The 24,615-nt window shown below is 33.1% G+C and overlaps 2 protein-coding genes across 3 annotated transcripts; one reads left to right on the plus strand and one right to left on the minus strand.

Moving 5' to 3' along the window:
• Positions 1 to 283: 283 nt before the first annotated feature.
• Positions 284 to 19,475, plus strand: LOC107889476 (rRNA biogenesis protein RRP5). Of its 2 annotated transcripts, none has more exons than XM_016813912.2 (40): positions 284 to 623; positions 763 to 971; positions 1,571 to 1,711; positions 1,860 to 2,033; positions 2,894 to 2,993; positions 4,237 to 4,355; positions 4,452 to 4,574; positions 4,695 to 4,766; positions 5,378 to 5,470; positions 5,956 to 6,069; positions 6,150 to 6,272; positions 6,418 to 6,603; positions 6,696 to 6,770; positions 7,328 to 7,464; positions 8,202 to 8,336; positions 8,610 to 8,755; positions 8,839 to 8,904; positions 9,917 to 10,023; positions 10,214 to 10,294; positions 10,392 to 10,466; positions 10,569 to 10,670; positions 11,441 to 11,609; positions 11,696 to 11,844; positions 12,025 to 12,108; positions 12,192 to 12,292; positions 12,574 to 12,727; positions 12,830 to 12,904; positions 13,010 to 13,145; positions 13,679 to 14,330; positions 14,998 to 15,058; positions 15,510 to 15,655; positions 15,735 to 15,918; positions 16,117 to 16,215; positions 16,769 to 17,151; positions 17,249 to 17,425; positions 18,121 to 18,217; positions 18,316 to 18,471; positions 18,551 to 18,781; positions 18,867 to 18,950; positions 19,060 to 19,475. In XM_016813912.2, exons 1-40 carry the CDS (start codon positions 461 to 463, stop codon positions 19,165 to 19,167), a joined length of 5,787 nt encoding a protein of 1,928 aa, XP_016669401.2. In that variant the 5' UTR covers positions 284 to 460; the 3' UTR covers positions 19,168 to 19,475. The 2 variants fall into 2 exon arrangements, with proteins under 2 accessions (XP_016669401.2, XP_016669405.2); XM_016813916.2 differs by having other exon boundaries at positions 13,115 to 13,145.
• Positions 19,177 to 20,636, minus strand: LOC107889478 (strigolactone esterase D14). The gene is made up of 2 exons (XM_016813918.2): positions 20,036 to 20,636; positions 19,177 to 19,738 (listed from the first exon to the last, which is right to left on the minus strand). Exons 1-2 carry the CDS (start codon positions 20,422 to 20,424, stop codon positions 19,303 to 19,305), a joined length of 825 nt encoding a protein of 274 aa, XP_016669407.1. The 5' UTR covers positions 20,425 to 20,636; the 3' UTR covers positions 19,177 to 19,302.
• Between the last annotated feature and the right edge of the window lie 3,979 nt (positions 20,637 to 24,615).

A 24,615-nucleotide genomic window follows, 5' to 3' on the forward strand; every position in this document is an offset into this window, starting at 1 on the left:
TTTTTGAGTTTCACCTACCCTCCAAATTTAAAATCCAGCAACTTCCTGCTACTGAACACTCAAAGGCATCCTAATCGCCCGCGTGTTTTCCAACATAATTATCAACGGTGGAACGTCATTTAAGTTGGCTTAGCTAGATCCATAACGGGCCTTGATCCAAATAGAATAGAGCAGGAAGGTACGCAAAATTAAAAGCTCTTTTTAAATAAAGTGGACCAATCATAGCGTTGATCCAAATAGGCCCTTATTTAAAACCCGACCCGACATTGCGAGCCCTAGCGGCTTCCGTTGTAATAAAATGTTTGCGCCCATGTCTTAAACCCCTCTGAAGTCTAAACCCTCGTCTCCTCCTCGCTTTCAAGTTAACTCCCAAACAAACTCAAAATTTTCAAAAATCCTCAACTTTTTTTTTTCTTAATCTGAGCTCGTTAGGGTTTCGTATTTTTTTCTGAAGTAAAGAATGGCAGCGTCTTCAAAGAAATTTCAGAAGAAAAAATCCAATGAAGGGAAACGGAAGTTCAATAAAGCGTCCAAGAAACAGTTCAAAACGAAGAAGGACGGTGCCGTTAAGTCTGAGGCTGTAGCTTTGCAACTTGAAGACGATGTCCCCGACTTCCCCAGAGGTTTTTCCCCTTTCTCCTTCAATTTTCTATTTGTTTCCCTAGGAAAAAACCAAGGGTTGTCATTAAATTGGATTACAATGATTAAATTGAAAAATGATCGTTGGTTTAACGAAACGTTCTCTAAATGGGGATTTGACAGGCGGGGGGAGTTCCTTGAGCAAACACGAACGTGATGAAATTCGAGCAGAAGTGGATGCGGAGTTTGAGGCAGAGGAGCTGGCATCAAAGAAGAATAAGAGGAAGAAATCGCAGAAGAAAATCCAGGCTATGCCGGATGACTTGGGTTCCTTGTTTGGTGATGGCATTACTGGCAAACTACCTAGATACGCAAATAAAATAACTTTAAAGGTATAAATCCCAAAGGGAACATTTTTCCAAGCAAGTTTATTTATTTTTTTTTTTTTGTCTTTTGTATTAAATTGTTATCATCAAACCATAATCTTTGTGATACTTAATGAAATGGTTCTATTAGTTCTCTTTAGGATCATGGAACAAATAATTTTGTAAATTTGTACAATCTTGCCAGCTTGAAGTTATTCTTCTTCACTTGTTGTCCTTATGATGGTCATATATATTTGAAGTGGAGTTACTGGCTTTTTTATTGGTGGAATTGCATAAATTAGATTCAAAGTTGTTCACTTTAAGTTACAACGTTTTATTGTTCCATTCTTTTGTCACCTGCTTTAAATGTAAAATTTCACGTGGTATTTTTTTCTTTTAAATTTCATTTTGCCTTTTTCCCGATCACCGGCATCTTTTGTTCTTATTTGGATGTTGTCACATTACTCTAGTAGGAAATGTGGGGGCATTTGATGATCCAAGTCTTAACTAGTTTTCTTTCATTGATTTTCTTTGAACTTAAGCTCTGCTTTGATTATTTTATATGTGTTAGGTTATTTTCTAAGCTTCATAAATGAACTTAGTTTCTCTCTTTTGTATGCATATAGAATATTTCTCCTGGAATGAAGCTCTGGGGAGTTGTTGCTGAAGTAAATGAGAAGGATCTTGTAATTAGTCTTCCAGGCGGCTTACGTGGTTTAGTTCGTGCTGGTGATGCTCTTGATCCTGTTGTCAGTAATAAAGTTGAGGTACACCTGCATATAAACCTCTTTCTCAGGGGATATAGTTGTTCTTCTTCTTTATCTTTTCTTCATTATGGTTATCCTCCCATTTTTTCCATGTCATGCATGCAATCGTAGCATTGAGTTTCTTAGGGGATGAACCTTTTCTTGCCAGAACAATGAAGGGGATTTCCTCAAAAATATATTCTACCCTGGGCAGCTGGTTTCTTGCATTGTGCTGCAGTTGGATGATGATAAGAAGGAGACTGGCAAAAGAAAAATATGGCTTTCCTTGCGTCTCTCTTTTTTGCACAAAGGCTTCACCTTGGATGCTGTTCAAGAGGGGATGGTATGTTGATTAATCATCAGAGAATTGAATAATCTTGGCAATCTTTGTATTTCTTCCCCTGTAGGCTTAAATCTATATCATTGGCCATTAAATAATTGTTGTTATTGAAAAGCAGCTTTACATCAAGGAATTGGACAAAATTATTAAATAATTGTTATTATTGCAAAAATTAAATTATTCTTTGCAAGTTAACCATAAGGGAATTTTTTTAAAAAAAAATTGTCCTCAATGCTGGATGCTCTTAAGTTCATATGGTAAGCTATCATAAATTTTTTCTATTTTGAAGCAGCTTTTAGTTAATCAAACTAAAATTATTTCTCTGGCCAAAAATAAAACTAAAATTAGCTCATTATCCTTACTGATATTGCATTTTCCTCATGGAGATTATATTATCCAAGGTGAATATGGCAGTTTGACTTGTTTATCATCCACTTGAGTAGTGAAAAAAGGTTAACCAACAGATGATATTCTTTAAATACCTTTGAAAGTTTTTAGATATGAATATTTAGAATTTCTTGAAAATTTGTTTAGTTGTAAATATTGAATGAACTTAGATGCTAATTGTTATGAACTATTATTATTGACAGTATTAATTATAACGATTGTTGTCGAACTATGCGCAGCTTTTGATTGTAAAATGGATAGGAGGAAACAAAGTTGAATGCTTCCCTGTTATGGTGGAAATTGTTGTAGGTTGAATGTTATATATGGTGGCATTCTTTAGGAATAGATGGTTAGGGTGCTTTTTCTGGTACATCAAATTGTTATAGGTTGTTGTAGGTTGTTGTTATAGATAATCAATGTTAATACCCTCTTGATGATGATGTTAATTTGGTATATGAAACTGGATATGATCGCAGGTTCTCACTGGATACGTTATAAGCATTGAAGATCATGGTTACATGCTTCACTTTGGACTATCGTCATTCACGGGGTTTTTACGAAAAGATGGCCATGCTGGTACATATTGGAACTTCTGTTCTTGTTACTTCTCCTTTGTCAATTGTCATTTTCCCTTGTACTATTATTGACCAAAGTAAAATCTTTTGCCTTTTTTTTATTTGATTTTTTTCAAAGTTCTTATTTATGCTCATTTTCTGAAACTAATGAGGTTGGGAATTTGAATGATTGTTTTGAATCTTGGAAGAGGTTCTAAGAATTTGGGGAACTCATGATGAAAATCTTTTTTAGAAAAGCTATGCACTGCCAGTTGTCTGTAATCAGCAAAGGTGTTGTTCATTGTGGTTTTGAGTATAATCTCTCGTATGAGGGGGAAGGAGTTAATGTGCAATTTGAGGCGGGTCTGCATTGCAAAATCTCTCAATTTTTTATCCACAATAAGAAAAACATAGCTTTCTGAGAAATCGGTATTGTAGTCCATGCAACGCTTTTTGGGTTTATGTTACCAATAAAGCTTCTTGGGTTTCGCAACTTATAATCTCACTCTTGTAGTTATGCAAGTAGTTTACTTAAAACATACAAAAACAAGAGGCTTAGACTTGGTTTTAGGAGTTTCCTGGGATATAAGTTTGCACGCTGATTTTTCCATGTTTTTGCATTTTCAAGTTTCTGGAATTGCAAAACTCTCAATTTTTGACCCACAATAAGAAAACATAGCTATGGTAGGAAATCTGCATAATAGTTCATGCAAGGTTTCCTGGGTTTATGTTACCAAAAATGCTTCTTGGGTTTCGAAAACTTATAATTGCATGCTTGTTATATAAGTAGTTTACTTAGAAAATACAAAAACAAGAGGCATAGAGTTGGTTTTAGGAGTTTCCTGGGATATAATTTGGCACCACTGATTTTTTCATATTTCTGAAACTTTTTGACATGCTTGGGAAGGGTGCTATGTTGTATGCCAAGTTCTATTCTGTAGTGGATTAACTTATAAGTTACCTTTTTACCTTGTCTGTCTGAACACCTAATATTATATCAGTACTTTTGTTTTGGTTAAATCTTTCTTTTTAGTAAATTCTTTCCACCTTTTTGAATTAAAACATTTTGGCTTGGTTAAGGATGGTGCTATGTGGTTCTTACTGAATCATTTTCATGGTAAGTTCTTTTAGTAGAATATCTTATAACTAGCTTGCTCTGCACTTTTCATAACCACATTTAGATATGATACACAAACATTTCTTTTGGTGATCTCTTTCATGTTTTTCTTAAAATTTTTCCTTTTTTCCTTTTGTTTTCTTTTCAGAAAGCAAGGACGTTGAAGTGAGGACTGGACAGTTTTTACAAGGGGTTATTAAGAGCATTGATAAAACTCGCAAAGTTGTTAATTTGAGTTCTGACCCAGATACCGTGTCTAAATGTGTAGTATGGTTCTCATGTGCCATTGTTTTTCTTGTCTAATTGGTTTCTCTTTTCTTTACTCTGGCTTGACATTCTTCTTTTCGCTGTTTTGTTATGCAGACCAAGGATCTTAAGGGCATCTCAATTGATCTTCTTATCCCTGGCATGTTGATTAATGCTTCGGTGCGGTCAACCCTTGAGAATGGTATCATGTTATCATTTCTGACATACTTTACTGGAACAGTAAGTTTACTGATTCTCATTAGAAAACTATCTGTAGGATGTTGATTGAATCGAGAACTAAGTTTGGTTTGTACAAGGCTACAGGCTATAATATTTTCCTACCTTGTTTGATTTATACAGGTTGATACGTGTCATTTACAAAATAAATTCCCTAATAAGAACTGGAAGGATGACTACAACCAAAATAAGAAGGTATTTTTCTTTGTAACTTTTATTGATAATAGCACCATATTCTTTCTGATTATTGTGATTTTCACTTTGTGCCAGGGAATCAATTCCGAACATCTCTTTAAACTTAATATATGATCTCTTACATTGTAACAAGGATCTTGTATTTTAATTTTGTCATCTGAAATGAAACAGTGTGACCTAATTCAGTATTATGGTATGGTAAGATAATAATAAATCAATTTTCACTGTTCATGGCATGCCTTAAATTTAAATTTGTAGGTGCTGTAGAATGAAATACAGGCTAGATCACGATTGAGCATTTGAGATACATTGCCATTAGTTGGCTTAACTATTTTGCAGCTATGTTGTGAATGATATACTATGGTTATTTTGAAGTACCTATTCTTGGGTTGCATATTAGGAATTAGTCTTCAAAAGTTCTAGTTTACAAGCATGAAACTTGTTAGTTTAACGGTTATTCCTTTGATTGTTTTGCCAAACTACATTTTCGTACACTGAAGGCATATTTTCCTGGTTATGTTTTTAACCTATTTTGTTTAACATTTTGTTGTATGTTGAAATTTGTAAATCATCAATCTTAAATATATACTCATATTTTTTATTTTGTTCAGGTTAATGCTCGGATATTGTTTATTGATCCCTCAACTAGAGCAGTTGGCTTGACCCTGAATCCTCATCTTGTTCATAACAAAGCTCCTCCATTGGTATGATTATTGAGGATATATTATATCTTCATGTTTGTTCTATTATAGATTCTGAGAATGTGAAGTTTGCTGTCATGACTTGAAGGTTATCTTATAATATCTACTCAGTTTGGGCTCCACACTTCTGATGAAAATTTGTTTTCTGAACCTAATGCAATTCTTTTCTATTTGGTGCAAGGAAATTGTGGTTCTCTGCCTTGATTTGCTGCCTATTACTTGTTCCGTTTTGAAGTGCACAAATTATTTATCATTCACATTTGATATTGTGACTTTTGAGAGTGGGCAGGAAGTGTCTGCCATCATTTGTCACTCTACTGCAAAGGCACTAATGATAATTGGCATTTCTTATAATTGTTCTGTGATTATGGTCATTCAGTTTTCTTCTGAGAATAATCTCATTTCTTATAATTGTTCTGTGATTATGTTTTTAACCTAATAACCTGTCATGCCTGTTCTGGACTAATGTGTTTTGGGTGTACATGCAGCATGTTAACATTGGAGATATTTTTGATCAGTCAAAAGTGGTCAGGGTCGATAGAGGGTTCGGTCTTCTGCTCGAAATCCCTTCTAAACCAGTGTCAACTCCAGCCTATGTGAATGTGTGTTTAATTTCTGCTTCAGATTTGTTTTTCATTGATATATTTGCATTTGCATCCTAGTTGCTAATTCAGTGTTTCAGGTATCTGATGTGGCTGAAGAGGAAGTCCGCAAGCTAGAAAAAAAGTTTAAGGAAGGTACTCAAGTTCGTGTTCGAATTCTTGGGTTCCGACACTTGGAAGGGCTTGCCACTGGTATTTTAAAGGTTGCTTTTTGCTTGCTTATACTTGAGTGTGCATTTGTTGGTAATAGAAAATTCCAAAATTTCTGCTTCATTTGAGATGCTGTATCTTGTTGATTTCAGTAGATAGCATTATACTTAATTTTCCCCCTTTGGTTTCTGCAAGCAGGCCAGTGCATTTGAAGGACCAGTTTTCACTCACTCAGATGTGAAACCTGGGATGGTGGTAAAAGCTAAAGTCACTTCACTTGACAGCTTTGGTGCCATTGTGCAATTTCCTGGTGGTGTGAAGGCACTATGTCCCACACGGCACATGTCTGAATTTGAAATTGCAAAACCTGGAAAGAAGTTTAAGGTCATATCTGAAATGGTCTATTTTGTTTTTATTGAGATTTTTACTGCTAAATCTCAGACCATTGTTTCTCATTGGCATGTTTGGCTTTGCAGGTTGGAGCTGAATTAGTCTTCCGGGTGCTCGGTTGCAAGTCTAAGAGAATAACTGTCACTTACAAGAAAACTCTCGTATGTTCCTGTTTTGCTTATATTAGTGCCTTTTGAATTTCTCATTTGTTCTGCTCCTTTCCCAGTATTAGATAAGACAGCTATATGGACAGATTCTGACCTACTAGTGTCTATTGTTGGGGCATAATAGTCTTGTTGAATGGCTCTATCTTCTATCTCATCCCTTTGGATGGGGAGTTTGTGTTACTCATAATTGACATTTTATTGCTGCTTGTAGGGGGAATTTCTATAGAACCATATTTTTCTCTTGCGCTCCTTAACTGCCTGTTTTATGGTGGATCTGGTTTGAATATTTAGTTACTGTTATGAACACAATAATTGCAACTATATTGTCCATAAAGATGGAATCTATTTGGGATTGAGACTGACCACATTGGGAATTTCTATCTCTCTGCCAATAGTGACATTGGCTCTTAATGCTCCTTTTTAAAAAAAAAAAAAAGATAAACAAATTTGTATGGTCATGATTACTTCATGAACCCTCTAATATTAGCAATCCATGTCCATTAATATTCTATTAATTCTGAACAATACTTTGCTAATGGGTGCTCTTGCAGGTGAAATCGAAACTTGGTATTATTAGTTCTTATGCTGAAGCAACTGAGGGACTAGTAACTCATGGATGGATAACTAAAATTGAAAAGCATGGATTCTTTGTCCGGTTTTACAATGGAGTCCAAGGATTTGCACCTAGGTTGGTTCTCCAACCACAAAAGTAGAATTCCTATAATCGGTCCTTTTTTCTTTGAGTTTTTTCTCTCTTTCCTTTCATCATCATTATCTTGTGGGCTTGAAACAATTCAGTTTATTGACTTGAAATGTTTAGTTTTGCATTCCTTGATTATATTTCATGGTATATGTTGTTTGTTAATTATTTGTCATTTATTGATGAATGTTTGGAATTAAGCAACATTTAAGATAATGGATATTAGAATTTTGAAGTGATGAATTTAGGTTATGAAGGAAATTGAATGTATTGACAAGTAGAAACCCCCAGAATTCTTGAAATTAAATATGCTAGAGTAATAGTCTTATGCCTATAAGAGACTTTATCTACAATAGGAATAAAAATCTCCACTTGTTTGAAGTAATTAATAATGCAAGATGCAGGAATTTTTGACATATTAGTAATTGCTTCTTGATGACTTATTTTTTGCCCTCTACTTTTTAGTTATTGTGCTGAAAATTAGATTTGTAATTCATAATATGAAAAAAATCCGAACTGCTCAAACTGGGTGCAGAAGTGCTTTTCTGGGAATCTGAAATCACACTTTCTTCCCTTAATGCATCTTCTAACAGCCCCCTCCCTGACATTTCCTTGCTATTTTTATCCATGATTTTTTTCCCTTCTTTTTTATGTTGGGCAATTCTTATCATCCTTTGCCTTAGTAATCTTCATTGATAATTGATTATTCATTATTACAAAATCAGATCCGAACTTGGCTTAGGACCAGGAGATGATCCAAATTCAATGTATCATGTGGGACAAGTTGTTAAATGCAGAGTAACCGGTTCTTCACCTGCTTCAAGGCATATCAATCTTAGTTTGCAGATGAGGCCCGTGAGGTTTGTTTCAATGAGTATCTGGTATATCTGGTTATTATGAAAATATATCTTTTCAGTTAGTGGACTTATTGGTGAACTAATACTTCTTCCCTGTCACCTTTTTCTTCCTGAAAACTTGATTGGTAAATAGCTGGGAACATCTTAATGCTGGTATCCAGTGACATTCAGCCCAAAAAGTTTTTGCTGATATATAACTATGTGCTAGTAATTTCTTTCCTCTGTGAAGTTGTATGGTGACAGTGCTCTACTTCTGCTTGAAAATTTGAATGGCAGGATTTCTGAAGATGATATGGTCAAGTTGGGTAGCATAGTTTCTGGGGTTGTTGAGGGTTTAACTCCCTCTGCAGTAGTTATAAATGTTAACTCGAAAGCTCACTTGAAGGGTATGATATCTAATGAACATTTGGCAGATCATCATGGTATGCTTTTCTTTGCCTCTATAGAAATTTCCTTTTGTACTTTCTTGTGTTGGCTTTTTCTCAGGTTCTGTCTGGTTTTGCAGAACGTGCTGCCTTGTTGAAATCAATCCTGAAGCCTGGATATAAGTTTGATCAACTGCTGGTTCTAGGTAATCTTGTTTGTAGCTGCATCTTGTCAGTGTTTGTTATTATTTCCCCTTTCCAATTTTTAATCATCTCATTTTCTATCTGGAATGACAGAAATTTCTATTTAAGGCAGTTCCTGTTAACTAACAAATAGCGAATCTTCAGTGTAGGAAAGTATATAGAAAATGGATCAAACATAAGAAAAACAGATGTACTTGAGATGGGGGAAAATTGTTTGCAAAAAGAAAAAAAAAAAAAGGATTGTCCAAGGAGGGTGACTGCAACTGTATCTGAGAAACTATTGACTTAAACCTCTTTGAAAATGTTCCAATCATAAGTTACGGAAAAAAAAAAAAGAATTAGAATAAGAAAGGCAATTATCTTGAATTTACTCACGTGGAATTGTATTTCTGGATCATCCTTGTCGATTTTTCTCTTTAAAGAGACTCATTATGTTAGACATTGGTTTATTCTATTAATTAGATGCAGAGGATTTATTTAAATATCACTTAAATCAAAATAAATTTACAGCAATACAAGAAATTTGACCTTTTAAAATGCTTCCTGCTTTGTTGCCCAGTGGATTATTGAGTTAATATCTATGCTAATCTCTTAAAAAATGCACTTGATTAGAGGCTTCTTATTATTTTTGGTTAATTCCATTTTTATCATGGGAATCAAATCAATTTAAACATGATTGAACTTGTATTTTCTCATCCAATCAGATCAGGCACTAGTCCTGTCACAAAACCTTCTTTGCAAATGAAAAGTCATTTTCTGTTTAGCATACTTCTGTGTCTGTCTGACTTTCATTTATGCGTGTCTTTCCCCTTTGTACATGTTTGATGCTTCATGGTCCCTCTTAACTTATGTACTTTCTGTTTCAACCTGCATCTTCAAGAAAGAAAGATTTTAAGTTTTTTAATAATTTGCTCCTTTCTTCTAGGAATGCTGATTTGTCCATATGGTGCTTTCTTTTGCTTTAGTATTTATTTTTCCAGTTTCTGTTTCTTGAGATTTCTCATGTTATTGTAGATATTGAGGGCAATAATATTGTACTCTCTGCAAAATTCTCTCTCATAAGTTCGGCTGAACAACTGCCTTCTGATATCAGTCAGATCCGACCTAACACAGTGGTTCATGTAAGTAACTGTGTTGCTCACAATTTTTACTAGGAAATAAAATTATAATCATATCCCCACTAAATTCAGAATCAAATCATAACCAAATCCCAACACAAATGCTCTATTTTCTATAATGCTGTCATCCGTTAGACTACACTGCAGTTTGATAAACTGTTCTGAGATTTACTTATTCTTTTTTGTGAATCAGGGCTATGTTTGTAATTTAATTGAAACTGGCTGCTTTGTCCGCTTTCTTGGGCGTTTGACTGGTTTCTCACCTCGAAGCAAGGTAACTGAGTTCTTATAGTTTCTCATATCTGTTTCATCAGGTATCTAGACATGTGCACATTACCTGACCTTGTTTGTTCCTTGTACATATTTTGAAGGCAATGGATGACCATAAGGCTGATCTCTCTGGAGCCTTTTACATTGGCCAATCTGTTCGCTGTAATATAGTCGATGTCAGTGAACTATTTAAAACCAAATTCTTTAATTTGCTTCATATATTTGAAGTATTTAATAAGCTGATTTTTCTTGTTCCACACTGTCACCCCTTCTTCTAGGTAAATAGTGAAACAGCAAGAATAACACTTTCTTTGAAGCAATCATGTTGTTCTTCAACAGATGCAACGTTTATTCAAGAATACTTTATATTAGAGGAGAAGGTATATTCTTGTCATAATAAGAGCTTCTTTTTGTGATTCATGTTCAAGAAATGCTTATTTCTATTCAATATACCTAATAATTGTAAAGCATGCTTTGTAAAATACTGTTGTGGTGATCCTCTCTGTGTGTGAAGTTAGGCTTTATTGTGACTGGTTTAAGTACTTTTATAATCAACTTGAAGTCTCAGGTTACTTATTGTGTCTTTTTTTATTTTTTGTATTTTTCCAATTATAATTATATTTTAATGGGTTTATTTAAAATGCTTAAATAGTATAAAATCCCTAGCTTCCTTTATGTTATGATGATGCACGTTTATGTTCTAGTCCTACTTCATGAAACGAGTTCATGATTGTTTAACCTTGTGAGCAATTCATACTAATCTAGAGAAATACCCAACCTAATCTTGGTGGTGATGCTGGTATAAAGACAGAAATATCATTTGAAATGAGCATTATTCCTTTGAGAAAATATGGAATGATCTGTAGGTGCCTAAATTTCTGTACAATGGATGTTGACTGTATTATGCTGTGAACATTGAGCTAAATGAACTTGTTACCTCTTGACCATAATTTATTTGTCTACGTCATTAAGGTACTGGTATTGTTTATTCAGGGTTCATTTAAATGTGTCTGTATTCATTATATTATGGACTGAAATGGCAGCAGTACCTTCAAATTTTGTGGTATTAGCATTGATCTTTTCATCTTAAGTTTTGCTACTGGATTCTGCTATATTTTGACAATGAACTTGGCATGTCTGTTGAATTTAGATTGCTAGGCTGCAATCACTGGGCTCTGATGGATCTGAGTTGAAGTGGATTGAAGGATTTAATATTGGCAGTGTCATTGAGGCAAAAATTGGAGAGGCAAAGGATATTGGAGTAGTTGTCAGCTTTGACAAATATAACGATGTTTTAGGCTTTATCACACATTCTCAATGTATGTATTTTCTCTTAAATTTTTGTTATCTTTATTTTTTAATTTTCTTGCAACAATTGACACCTAGTGTGTTGTAATATTTTCAGTAGGTGGACTTTCTTTAGAAACTGGATCTGTTGTACAAGCTGCAGTTCTTGATGTTGACAAGGCAGAACGCCTTGTTGATTTATCCTTGAAACCTGAATTTGTTGAGAAATCACAAGAGGGAAGCTCTAAAAGCCAACCACACAAAAAGGTTTAGCCCTATTTCGCACTTTATTTCTCTGCAGCCTTAATATGTATATCTATCAGATGAAAAATTTTTGGAATTAGAGTTTCTCTTGTCTTTTCTTTTTGAAACATTGATCTTTTCCCCTTTTTGAAGTTTTTGCGGTAGACTTTGTTTTGAGCCTAACTTGAACTTTATTGATCTTAGAAACGCAAAAGAGAAGCTTCCAAGGCCTTGGAGCTGCACCAAACAGTAAATGCTGTTGTGGAGATTGTGAAAGAACATTACTTGGTATGTAGGCAATGCTGTTCAATTTGTTGTCAGCTTACTGCAATTGTCTCATAAATTCTGAACTCTTTTTAATGTTTTATTAGGTTATTGCAATTCCTGAGTATAACCATGCCATAGGGTATGCATCAATAGCAGATTACAATACACAGAAGCTTCCGCAGAAACAATTTTTGAATGGGCAGAGGTGAGGTTGATTTTAGTGACCAATCCTTTTTTGCTTATTTTTCGCTTATTTGTATATGTAAATTGGCTGTAGTAATCTTTACAATGTTGTAATTGGTGTTTGGAGTTAATATCCTCCATTGTTTAATTGCTTCAATAGCAGCTCCATTTTTGTCTTATGGATAAGGTGTCATTTTCATTTTTGTTTGGTTTCTTTCAAGTCCTGTAGTGGTCTTGAATGCTTGTTGTGGATGTGTTACTAATGCCTATCAAGCTTAAATACACTCGAAATGATTGATGCAGGGTTATTGCAACTGTTATGGCTCTTCCGAGTCCTGAAACGTCAGGAAGGTTGCTTTTACTCCTTAATTCAATTGGTGAGGTCACTGAGACATCCAGTTCAAAACGGGCCAAAAAGAAGTCTAGTTATAATGTGGGATCATTGGTTCCAGCAGAGGTGAAAAATTAGTGTTTGATCTTTTAGAACTTTGTTTTTCCCTTTTTTGGGCTTGTTTGATTCAAATACATCTATTGAATACTTGTGCTAAATGCTCCATAGGTTACTGAAATAATGCCCCTTGAGTTGAGATTGAAATTTGGAATTGGTTTCTGTGGACGGGTTCATATAACAGAGGTGAAATATAAGTTTCAGTATTATTGTTACTACTTATTTATGTAATAACCTTTAATGCATGTTTATATAAAAGGCATGTTTAATTTTAAATTGTCTCATTGGCAGGTAAATGATAATAATGTTCTTGAAAAGCCATTTGGGAACTTCAAAGTTGGGCAGACAATCACTGCAAGGATTGTCGGAAAGCCTAATCAGAAGGGACACCTATGGGATTTGTCTATTAAACCCTCCATGCTTGCTGGTAAGACAATTTCTTGGAAACTTCTGTTGAATGCATGTGAATCTACTCTCAAGCCATGATATAAAAATAAAAATTATTATATATTTAAAATATTAACTACAAGACAAATTACTTTTAGTTTCACTTTTTCTATAAGACTCGAGCTTGACTCATATGATCAAAGCACACTTAAAAGTCAAAATCAAGATCAAGTCATTTGTCTGTTTCTTCTTCGGACATGATTTTACAATTAAGCTGATTCAGCCCCAACTGTTGGCAAGCATCTGTGCTCATGTCCCCAGAATAACAGTATCTATATTATTTGAGTGAACGAATCTATCGAAACATTAATTGCTTTCTTTACTTGTTTATCAGAAATTTCCATATCATATTATCATAGAAACTGTCATGATTGCTATCCATTGCTTCACTAGTTTCTAATCCTTGGGGCTCTTATAAAGGTATTTGTCTTGGTAGTCTTACCCATAAATCTGTTTGCTTCATAGTGGTTCTTGAGTCTTACTGCAGCTGTCTAAATTTTTATCTGTATGCAGATGCTGTTGAAATAGGTGTTAAGACTGCACTGGAAGAGTTTGATTTTTCAACTGGACAACTTGTCACTGGTTATGTCTACAAAGTGGACAGTGAATGGGCGTGGTTAACCATTTCTCGTCATGTGAAAGCTCGACTATTTATTCTTGATACCGGATGTGAACCTAATGAACTTCAGCAATTCCAGGAGTGCTTTAAAGTTGGAAAGCCTGTTTCTGGTCACATTTTAAATGTTAACAAGGACAAAAAGCTGTTACGAATAGTGCGACATCCTCTAGGTGCCCTTTCTACTAGGAATGTTGGTGATGAAGATAAAAGAAAAGGTGAATCAGGTAATAACATTTCAGATGAGAGTGTGACAGCTCATATACATGAAGGAGACATTCTAGGTGGTAGAATTTCCAAAATACTTCCAGGTATAGGAGGACTGGTTGTGCAAATTGGTCCTAATAATTATGGTAGGGTTCACTTTACTGAACTGAAGGATGCATGGGAATCAGACCCACTATCTGGATATCATGAGGGGCAATTCGTTAAGTGCAAAGTCCTAGAAGTGAGCCACTCAACCAAGGGAACTATTCACATTGATTTATCCTTACGGCTATCTTTGGATGGCATGATTCCCAAGAATCCTTTGGAACTTGCGAGTGATGTGTAAGTTGCTTTCTTCTGGGTATGATATATTGTGACTGTGTTAGAATCTAAATGTTCGTGGTATCATGTTCTCTATCTCTGCATGTGCATTTTATTTTTTTTAGTGTTTTAGATATTCATTCTGTGATGAAATTTATTATTTTGCATATTGACATTTGTATGACCAGTAAAGGAAGTGCCAATTGGTATCATTCATATTAACAGAGAGAAGTTAGAGCTTCAGAGTAAATTTTCTCATTCATGCAGTTTACTGCATTTTTGAAAAGAAATTTTGTAGGAGATTATAGAATATTTAACAGCCAATTTATGATTTTAGTTACTTGTTCCTGCAGCAAGTTGAGAGTTTTTTTTTTTTGGCCAAGAAGTTGAGAGCTATTATAGGCAGTCTTTAGTAGCTCTTTTAACTAATAACAGTTTTCATTCTAGGATTACTCTGATGATAAGCATAAGTGTAGTACAAATACAATGTACAAAAAAGAAACTCTTTACGATCTCTGCTTCCCGCCTAGATTGGCAGCATTGAACGGTCAGAATCTCCACGAAATATGTGATTGCATAATTCCCATTCTTGAAGAATGATTAGCCATATATTGTATTAATGAGCCTTCAAAATTTCTGCTGACATGACATTTATCATTTGGTTAAAAACTAAAATGTTTCTGAACAGGGATTCTACAAGCAAGCGTGCAGAAAAAGTTGAGGATCTTTATCCCAATATGGCTGTACAGGTATAAATTTGTAATTTAGCCAAAAAATTGCAAATGGAAAATTGCAAATGGTTTTGAAACATCAAAATTTCCTTTTTAGCTATGCATTGATTTCAATGGTGTAATTCTTGTTTTCACATTTAATCTTGAGAAATGATTTTCCATGAGATCTGACAGTGCAAATATGCAACTTTTCCCGACCTTCTTTATCCTAAGGTGGATCATTTGCCTTTTAATTGATGATATTTATAGTAGAGATGGTTGAATTTTTAAAATCCTGCAATTTCAATTAGTCTAATGAGCTTTAACACTGATTCCTTGGTTGAAAAATCGAGCACAAATATTTAAATGTTCCAAAACTGTTCTATATTTTAGCCAAAAATCTATGTAGGTTGATTTAGGTTTTAAATTCTTAGATGAATAATATTTTGAATTTATACCCTTCAGCTCATGTTAGTTTCTTGGCTTACAGGGTTATGTTAAAAATGTTATTCCAAAAGGATGCTTCATTATGCTTTCAAGGAAGGTAGATGCAAAAATCCTCATGTCAAATTTATCTAATGGCTATGTTAATGACCCGAAAAAGGAATTTCCCATAGGAAAGCTTGTATCTGGAAGGTAATTGTTTTAATCTTATTTTTTAGGTTGTTTGCTAATTAAAAGATAGTGGTGCTGACAATTTATGGCAATGCTGCAGGGTATTAGCAGTTGAGCCTTTGTCAAAGCGAGTAGAAGTTACCTTGAAAAATTCAGATACTAAGGGCACTTCAAAATCTGAAATTAATGATTTTAGTAGACTGCACGTTGGAGATATAGTTTCAGGCAGGATCAGGCGTGTGGAGTCGTATGGTTTGTTTATCACACTTGACCACACAAACATGGTAAGGAATGAGTTGTGCAATTCCCCCCCCCCCAAACAAAAAAACCCAAATTTTTAAATATTAATATAATTCTTTTTTAACCACATTTTGGACCAGCATCTTATCTTTAGCAGGCTATAGACTTGCCAACTTCCTAATATCTATCTCTGCTACCTGGTTTCTTTGTTTAACTGCATGTCTGTGCTTGTTTTCTGGTAGGTTGGACTTTGCCATTTCTCCGAGCTTTCAGATGATCACATTGAGAACATCCAAACTAACTATGCTGCAGGGGAGAAGGTTAAAGCGAAGATATTAAAGGTTAACATCCTTTCTGAGAAACTTTAGGAAAGAGTATTAGGTTTGTCATTAAAGTGATGATTGTATCTATTAATATTTAGGTTGAGCAAAGCTTTAGCTACCCTTTTTACGTGGAAAATATATTTCTTTTAAGAGGTTACTTTTGTCTTCGTACATTGACATAAACAATGATAATTTAGAGTATTCATTGGTATGGAAAATAATAAAAAGCTAATTATTACTTGCAACTTTGTTCAATTGACTATAAATCTAACAGTATAATTGGTTATTTTCCCTTGAAAGAGTTTACATTAATAAAGTGGTATAAATTATTGTACCAAATAGTTATGTGATAAGTAATGCAGGAAACAGGAAAAAAAAAAACTAAAACAAAAAAATAAGAACAAAAAGTACACTGTTAAAACAGCAGTGTCCCATTAATGTCCCTTGATAGGGTCTGTCATTATGGTTAACTCCAGACTGATATAATTATTTCTAGATCATTTAATAGCGTCACTCAAAGTATGTAAACTTGGGTACTTACTTTCTTCTTTTCTTTGAACCTTTTTGTCAGTTGGATGAGGAAAGACACCGGATTTCCCTTGGCATGAAAAATTCATATTTTACCGATGATATTGACTTCCAAATAACTGAACAAGAAGAGTCTGATGAAGACATTGAAGAGACTGGTGTAGCAGATGATGATGCGGATGATGAGGCACGGTCAATACTGTTGACAGACAGCACTGGGATGGATATCAAGTACGGAAGTGGAGTGAGTGATGTTCTTGCTCAAGCAGAATCTAGAGCTTCAATTCCTCCACTTGATGTCACTCTTGATGACATTGAACACTCTGACATGGAAAATTTTATTAGTCAAAATCAAGAAAATAATGAGGTTACCGGCGTTGATGAGAAGAGCAAGAGACGGGCAAAAAAAAAAGCAAAGGAAGAGAGGTCCTTTATATCCCTTTTTATCTTTTTGTTCTGCCAATATAGGGATAGGTGTACAGACTCTTACCTCTGTTCTACTCTTGAAAACTATCCTTTGCAGGGAGAGAGAAATTAGAGCTGCTGAGGAAAGACAATTGGAGAAGGATGTACCAAGAACTACTGATGAATTCGAGAAACTTGTTAGGAGCTCTCCTAATAGTAGTTTTGTGTGGATTAAATACATGGCTTTCATGCTTAATTCAGCTGATATCGAGAAAGCTCGTGCTATTGCTGAAAGGTAGAACTTTTACTGAATTGTTGGTTGTTTAGAGTATATAGGAAACTGAAATGCTAATATAAGCAATATAAAAAGTTTTCTTTGTAATGCCGAGCTTCTTTTTCTTTGTAAACCTTTTGTAGGATTTCTAGATTTTTAAGACAACTGATTGGAGTCATAAATCTGCTTGGTTTAAATTATATTATCCACATTATCATGTTCGGTAATGGGGGACAAAAACCCATATGGTCCCCATTATCTCTTCTGGTTTACTTGGGTAGTTGGTAGCTTGTTAACCAAATTAAGCTAGACTCAATGTTTATAGGTCTCTTTGCCTGGATGTAAGTCATAGGTTGTAGTTTAGCATATTGGGTCATTGTGGTCTGACTGAAATTCGTACTTCGATGAATTTCATTGTATCCTGAAGCCTCATTCTCCCATGTGCAAGCATTCATAATTTAAGGTTTTAGATTGCTTTTCCAGCTTTAATTTTTTGTATGCGGCTTCCATTTATTTCATTGTCTTCTGGGGCTCATTTTACAGTTTTATTTTTGGGGGTTTGCCGCATTGATATGTAATATACAGCTGTTGAACAGAATGTATTTATAAAAGAGTGGCAGTGCCAAATGAGAGATGCTTACCCACTTTAGGACACTGTTATATTTGAATAATTTGTTACGCTAACTTTATCTTCAATATTATTCTTTTCCTTCAAGGGCTTTGAGAACCATTAACATTCGAGAAGAAACAGAGAAGCTAAATATCTGGGTGGCTTACTTTAATTTGGAGAATCAGTATGGGAATCCTCCAGAGGTAACATTGGATCTGCAAATGCATCTTTCAATCGAGTATATCTTTTTTAACAAAATTAGTTCTTGTAACTGTTAACTTCCATTGGGATGTTATTTCAGGAAGCTGTGCAAAAAGTATTTCAAAGGGCATTGCAGTATTGTGATCCCAAAAAGGTACATTTTGCACTTTTGGGCATGTATGAGAGGACAGAGCAACATAAATTGGCCGAAGAGCTACTTGACAAAATGAGCAAGAAGTTTAAGCACTCGTGCAAGGTGTTTCATGAATTCCTGTGTTGATTTTTCTTTTCAGAAATTTGATTAAAGCTAGTTTTAACATGGTAAGAAATTTCAGCTTTGGTTGAGACGGGTGCAGATGCTGTTGATGCAACAGCAGGATCGGGTTCAACCTGTTGTTAACCGTGCTTTACTCTGCCTTCCACGCCATAAGCACGTTAAGTTTATTTCACAGGCAGCTATACTTGAGTTCAAATCTGGGGTTCCTGATAGAGGGAGATCTATGTTTGAGGGAGTTTTACGAGAGTACCCAAAGAGAACGGATTTGTGGAGCATTTATCTTGATCAAGTGAGGACTTTATACTAGTTGATTTTTTTGGTTATATTAATATATGTATTGTGCATATGTTACCATTTTCAATCAAACTTGACAGGAAATTCGACTTGGAGATGAAGATGTGATTCGTGCTCTGTTTGAGAGGGCAATTAGTTTGAGCTTACCACCCAAAAAGATGAAGGTTTGTATGCTTTTGCTTTTGCTCTTTAAGAAATTGCATTTATGTCGTATACTTGCAGTTGGCCTTTGTTCCTTTCTTGATAATCCTTGTACGCCTCTTCCATTTGCAGTTTTTATTCAAAAAGTATCTCAATTACGAAAAGTCCTGTGGTGATGAGGCAAGAATTGAATCTGTCAAACAGAAGGCAATGGATTACGTAGAAAGTACTCTAACTTGAAGTTATTGAGATTTGAGACTCATCTGATCAGTTGATCTGGAATATGCGAGTACATTGGCGTAGTCGTCGAGATAACATTATTTTTGCATTAAAATAGCTCTAGTATAGAGGAAGAAATTATATCCATAGTTTCTTCTAATTTTTTATTTGAAGAGTCTCTTTTAAAACCCTAAATAGTAAATTATGAGCTGATAGATGGGGGAAATGCCCTTCTGTATTTAGTATCTTGACTATGGCATCGCCACCAACATTGTTTTTGATGTAAAATGCTACCGATTGAGGGACAATAACATCTTTCTTGGACTGAATGATTGTGCATGGAACCATAACCTGAGGTAACTTGTGTCTGAAATCACTAGAGAAAACAGTTTTAGCAGCACTTAACGCAATGTATAGTTTCATCCTCCCTAAGGTTTTCTCGAACTTAGCTCCTGCGGCTGTATTGTTTTGTCCCGCAGCTTTTGGTGCAAAATTTTGTACCCAACCCGTGAAATTTTGTTCAATGTTCTTGTATATCTCATTGACTTCTGATCTCTCAAAGCCTCCGTAGTATAGTCCATCATTGATGTACCTACACCACACCATTAAACAGCCGTTGGAAACCAACTGTTAGGAATCATCATGGTTCCAACATCATTGTGAATGAATTCTAGACCTATAGAATGTTACTTCTTTTATGATTGATTGCAAGAATCAATTGAATTCTGTACATTACATGATTTTTCATAAAATAAGGTGTAAAATCGGGTAATGATAAGACCAGGGTTATTATCTTATATACGGTGGACCATATTTTTAAACATGAAAAAGCGATTCATATTCATGGATAGAGGGGATGGGGGCACAAAGAATAGATGGTAGGGAGCACCTAGGGGAGCCACTGACGAGTATAAGATGGGTAAATAGGTGAGGCCTCCTGATTGAAGCCAAGCATCCAACCATGGCAGCCATGGAGTGACCTAAATAAATAGTGTTATGGAGATGGAGGTGATCCAGCAAGCACACCAAGTCATCTGTATACCCCTTGAAATCCGTCTGATACCTCTGTGGATCATAAAGCATGGGGTTAACTTTTGGGGAGAAAACCATGTCGAAGACCACCACCTTGAAGTAGCAGGCAAGCAAAGGGAGGAGGAGCTGCCATGCACTCTGGTCTTCACCATAGCCATGTGCCAGAACTAGGGTTTCACTCCCATTTCCATATATCTTTGCGTTCAATGCTGTTGCAATGCCCCCCTTCTCGCACACCATTTCCATTCTTTCTCCCTTATGCTATCCGGGTTACTGCAATATCAGAGGTTCTATTTATCCCCCCTTCTGTTGCTTCAGTTTCTTAGCTTGTATTTATAGATTTCTTACTGTGAAATGTTAAATAAAGTAAGCGTGGAGTCAATAAAATAGTATTATAATTCTGGATTGTTGTATGAGATTTCAGTGTCCCCTAAATTGTTAATTTATGTGTTAATTTGGAGTTAATAAGACGAGTCAATAATACATCAATTTAATTAAATAATTACAAAAAAACTTTTATTTCACATGGTAAATTGTATTATTTTTAAGATAATTTTATCATTTTATATTTTTGTATAAAGAAAAAACACATAATGAGATTTGAAGTTACAGCCTAAATTTTTATAGTTTTAGCATTTATATTTTACCATTTAACAATTATTATTTTTTTATAAATATATTTGTTTTTTAATATCGACGGTATATACACTTAGAGAGTAATAAAATAAAATAAAAAAAATCAACACTTCGCCATTACTTTGAATATGTTCTAAAACGATTATTTTAGTTATATTTCTATAGTCGATATTGGCTAAAAGAAACAGAATATCTTGTCTTCTTTTCTCTTGAACTTTATTTAATAAGCTGATGATATATATATATATCCATTTTCTTTTATATTTAATTGCTGAGGGAATGCAATAAACATAATGTTATTTATTTATTTATGTCTGCTTTTGGTCAAGAAAAACAAACATTGATTTTTCATTTAAAAGACAAAAACCATTCTATTATCTACATAAACTATTATAATTATAATATATATATTGAGAATTCTCACATGTGTTCTAAACGGGTATTTTTTTTAATATGCTTATTGCCATTAGTATACTTCGATAAAATTTGAGATTTAATTTATGTTTTAAAAATTAAATATTCAAACTTCCTACTTTTCAATTTAAAAGTCATTGTTGATGTTGATAGTTTCTGCCAAAATTTATTAACTTAACATATTCATTTTCTTTCAATTATATGCCACATCAGATGAGAACAACCTAATTAAAATTCTAAATTGAATGCTTTTGATAGAAAATAATTAATTTTAATATTTGGATTGAGAGTTTTAAATAAAAAAAGTTAGGAGGATTGAATTTTTAAATTTTATCAAAGCATAAGGACTAACAACATATTTTAATAAGATAAATTTATTTGATCCAAAAATGTTATAAATGATAATTAAAATTGTATTTAGAAATAATAAATAGAAAAAGTAACATAGGGTTGTCCAACCTAAATAAAACATGATAGATAAATTAAACCGCAACGTCTCTTTCTTAAAAAATATTTTGGTAAAAAGGGGTCCATTAAATTTCACAAATCATGTATTTTTTCGGTTTTAAATGAAAATAAAAAGGGTAAACTCCATAAATAATCATTCAATTATTAGCACATTTTTGTTTTGATCACCTAAGTTTAAAATTTTCTATTTTTAACATTGTTGAAATTAATTTTTTTTATCATTCATTCATTAAATCACTAATGGAGTGCTTACATGATTATTTTTATTAGAATAATAATAAATTTAACCCTTCAATATTTATAGTTTCTATCAGTTTGGTCCTAATTCTAAAAAAAATTAACAAATTTATATATTATGTCAATTTAGTCTTAATTCTTAAAAAATCAAAATTAAAATTAAAAAAACTTTAAAAAATAAAAAAAAAATCATTGAAACATTCATAAAATGAAGAGGAATATAGGAATATAGTGTTGGAGTGGAAACAATTGAACAAGGGTGGTGTCCAGAATGAAGAGGAGTTGGTTGTAGGCTTTTTGAATTGATGAATCCTAATCCCTCATTTATTAATTTGGTTATGTCCGCTGAACCATACTTTCTGACTTTGCCCTTTCAATTTATTTCTGCTTCATTTTCGGCCAACCCCTCTACACCTACACCTACATCTTCCATTTACATCCTTTTTATTTATTTATTAAATACAATATTTTTCCCAATATTTATTAATCAAATTTTTCTTTTTTTATGTTTTTTTATTTATATAATGAGTGTGTCTTAGTATTTGTGTATATTCAAATTTTTGAGGAGTAATAAGTTTAATCGCTCTCAACTTGCGTACTATCTCTATAAATTCTCTTGACCAAGTTGACAAAGACAAATACAAAGGAGGCAGGCAGAGGCTTTGGAATGGATCATTTCCCAAAAATTTAGAAAGTTTTAATTTTAATTTTTTATAAATGATTAAATTATAAATTAATATAAGAGCCCCTCTAAAAAAAATGAAAAATATTTCATTTAATCCATTTAAAAATGCTAAAATTATAAACTAATACATGATAAAATCTATATTTGATCTTTCAAAAATTTATAATTCAATTTTGATCCATAATTTTTTTTTAAATCCATCCTTGTGAGTTGATATATTAATTAACCCAAGTTAAAAATACTAAATTTTTAAACATTTTTTTGAAAAGTTAAATCACTCAAATTATAATCTCGAAATAAGAGAATTATGAGATTGGTTAAAAACAAATTTGGTTTTTTTTTTTTTTTTTGAATGTGGTATGATTGAACACTTAGTAACTTTTTTCGGAGCCGCTGGTGTCATGCATATTAACCATAATTTTATTTTTGTTTCAAACCAAACCGTTTTCAGACTTTTATGTTGATGATGTCAATGATGTGTAGTTTATCCATCATTAAAACATACTTTTACACACTTGTATTTATTGAAAGTGAAAAATAATAAAATATAAAAGGAATTATTTTGAGTTACAAAATCATATAATTATTCGTTAGTGGTACATCTGATTTATGTATTGTTGTGTTGAAGTATTCATATACAAATCACTAGCTCTATTTCTTATCTAATATTTTTGTTGGTATAAAAAAAGTGATTCCTTGAAAAAATATTTGAACACGTTCAGATCTAAATCTCAAATTTATTAAATCTAACTATCAAAGGTTGGTTATTTTTAATTAGAATAATTCAGTTCTGATGTATAAATATTGAATGCAATGATGAGATATATTGTATTTTTAAAGAGACACGTAAATTTAAATATTGAAAATGATATTATTTAGAGAGATAATCACAAACTCTAACCATAAATTATAAAATTCAATTTCAAAAAAGAAAAAAAAAAAAACTCTTATCCATTGATATCTTCAAAACAGGTATAATTATGAAACATGGACATGTTTTGTAATTATATACTACTCTTGTCAATTGCTTCCAAAACAATAGTGCTCTTATCTAATTATAGAATGAAGATGGTTTTAAACATGTACACTTTTTTTTTTTATAGATACACATTTGAAGCGAAAATCACCTGTCAATATATATATATATATATGATTATTATATTTATAGCTAAGATTTTTTCAAAATTATTTTATTTATTAATTAATTATGTGGGGGCAATGTAAACTTCTTAAAAACAATGGAAAGGTCTTTTTTTCCCCTCAAATTGAGGGCATTGACGATATTGACAATAGATATAATTTGATCTTATCTTCAACGGTCTTCAAAATTTGCCTTTTTGTATTTAACTGTCTATTTATTTTTCATTGACATTTAACAACTTTTGCAAAACAAATTTATTTCATTATCACAACAAACCTATTGTCTTTTCTTTTTCAACTTCCATCATCATTTTCATCATCATTTTTTACTCTTATAACTTCTTTTTAATTTTTAAAATGAAAAAAAAATAAACACATTCAAATTCATTTTTTTAATTATTACGTTAAATAATATTTACTAAACTAGAACTCAATATTTTAAATTAAAATGTTTTTAGTAAAATTGAAATTATAATGTCCGTTTACCAAAATCAGTGAAAATTTTGAGTTGGACTCGTTGTAGACATAAATTTCAATGTTTGAAATATGATAAAAAGAAAAACTGGAGACAAATACAAATTTTCTTATTTATCAAAAAAGTTGCAGTTTTTATTCTTTTTCCAATAAGAAATTTGTTTTGTTCTTTTTCATGTAAATAAAGCTTCAATTCAAGGGGTGTCGAGATTTAATTTTAAGTAGATGTAATTTGCTTTAAAGATTATTGAGACTTAATCTTAAGAAAATTAATTATCTATTGTGTTAATGAGATTGAATCGAGCAGAGTTTGGTTTAAGGATCTTTGAGAATTTATCTCGGATGGTTGATTCATTTCAAAAGCATTTTAGACTTGGTCTTGA

The sequence above is a fragment of the Gossypium hirsutum genome, chromosome A09 (assembly GCF_007990345.1).
Source record: "Gossypium hirsutum isolate 1008001.06 chromosome A09, Gossypium_hirsutum_v2.1, whole genome shotgun sequence".
NCBI classification, from domain to species: Eukaryota; Viridiplantae; Streptophyta; class Magnoliopsida; order Malvales; family Malvaceae; genus Gossypium; species Gossypium hirsutum.

What these genes read in the sequence shown, in the direction of transcription:
- LOC107889476 (XM_016813912.2), top strand. Translation starts at nt 461, where the DNA reads ATGGCAGCGTCTTCAAAGAAATTTCAGAAGAAAAAATCCAATGAAGGG. An exon ending in GACCTAACACAGTGGTTCAT is followed by an intron (nt 10,024 to 10,213) that starts GTAAGTAACTGT and finishes TTTGTGAATCAG; the next exon opens with GGCTATGTTTGTAATTTAAT. An exon ending in CAATTTTTGAATGGGCAGAG is followed by an intron (nt 12,293 to 12,573) that starts GTGAGGTTGATT and finishes TGATTGATGCAG; the next exon opens with GGTTATTGCAACTGTTATGG.
- LOC107889478 (XM_016813918.2), bottom strand. Translation starts at nt 20,424, where the DNA reads ATGGAAATGGTGTGCGAGAAGGGGGGCATTGCAACAGCATTGAACGCA. An exon ending in CTCGTCAGTGGCTCCCCTAG is followed by an intron (nt 19,739 to 20,035) that starts GTGCTCCCTACC and finishes GGTGTGGTGTAG; the next exon opens with GTACATCAATGATGGACTAT.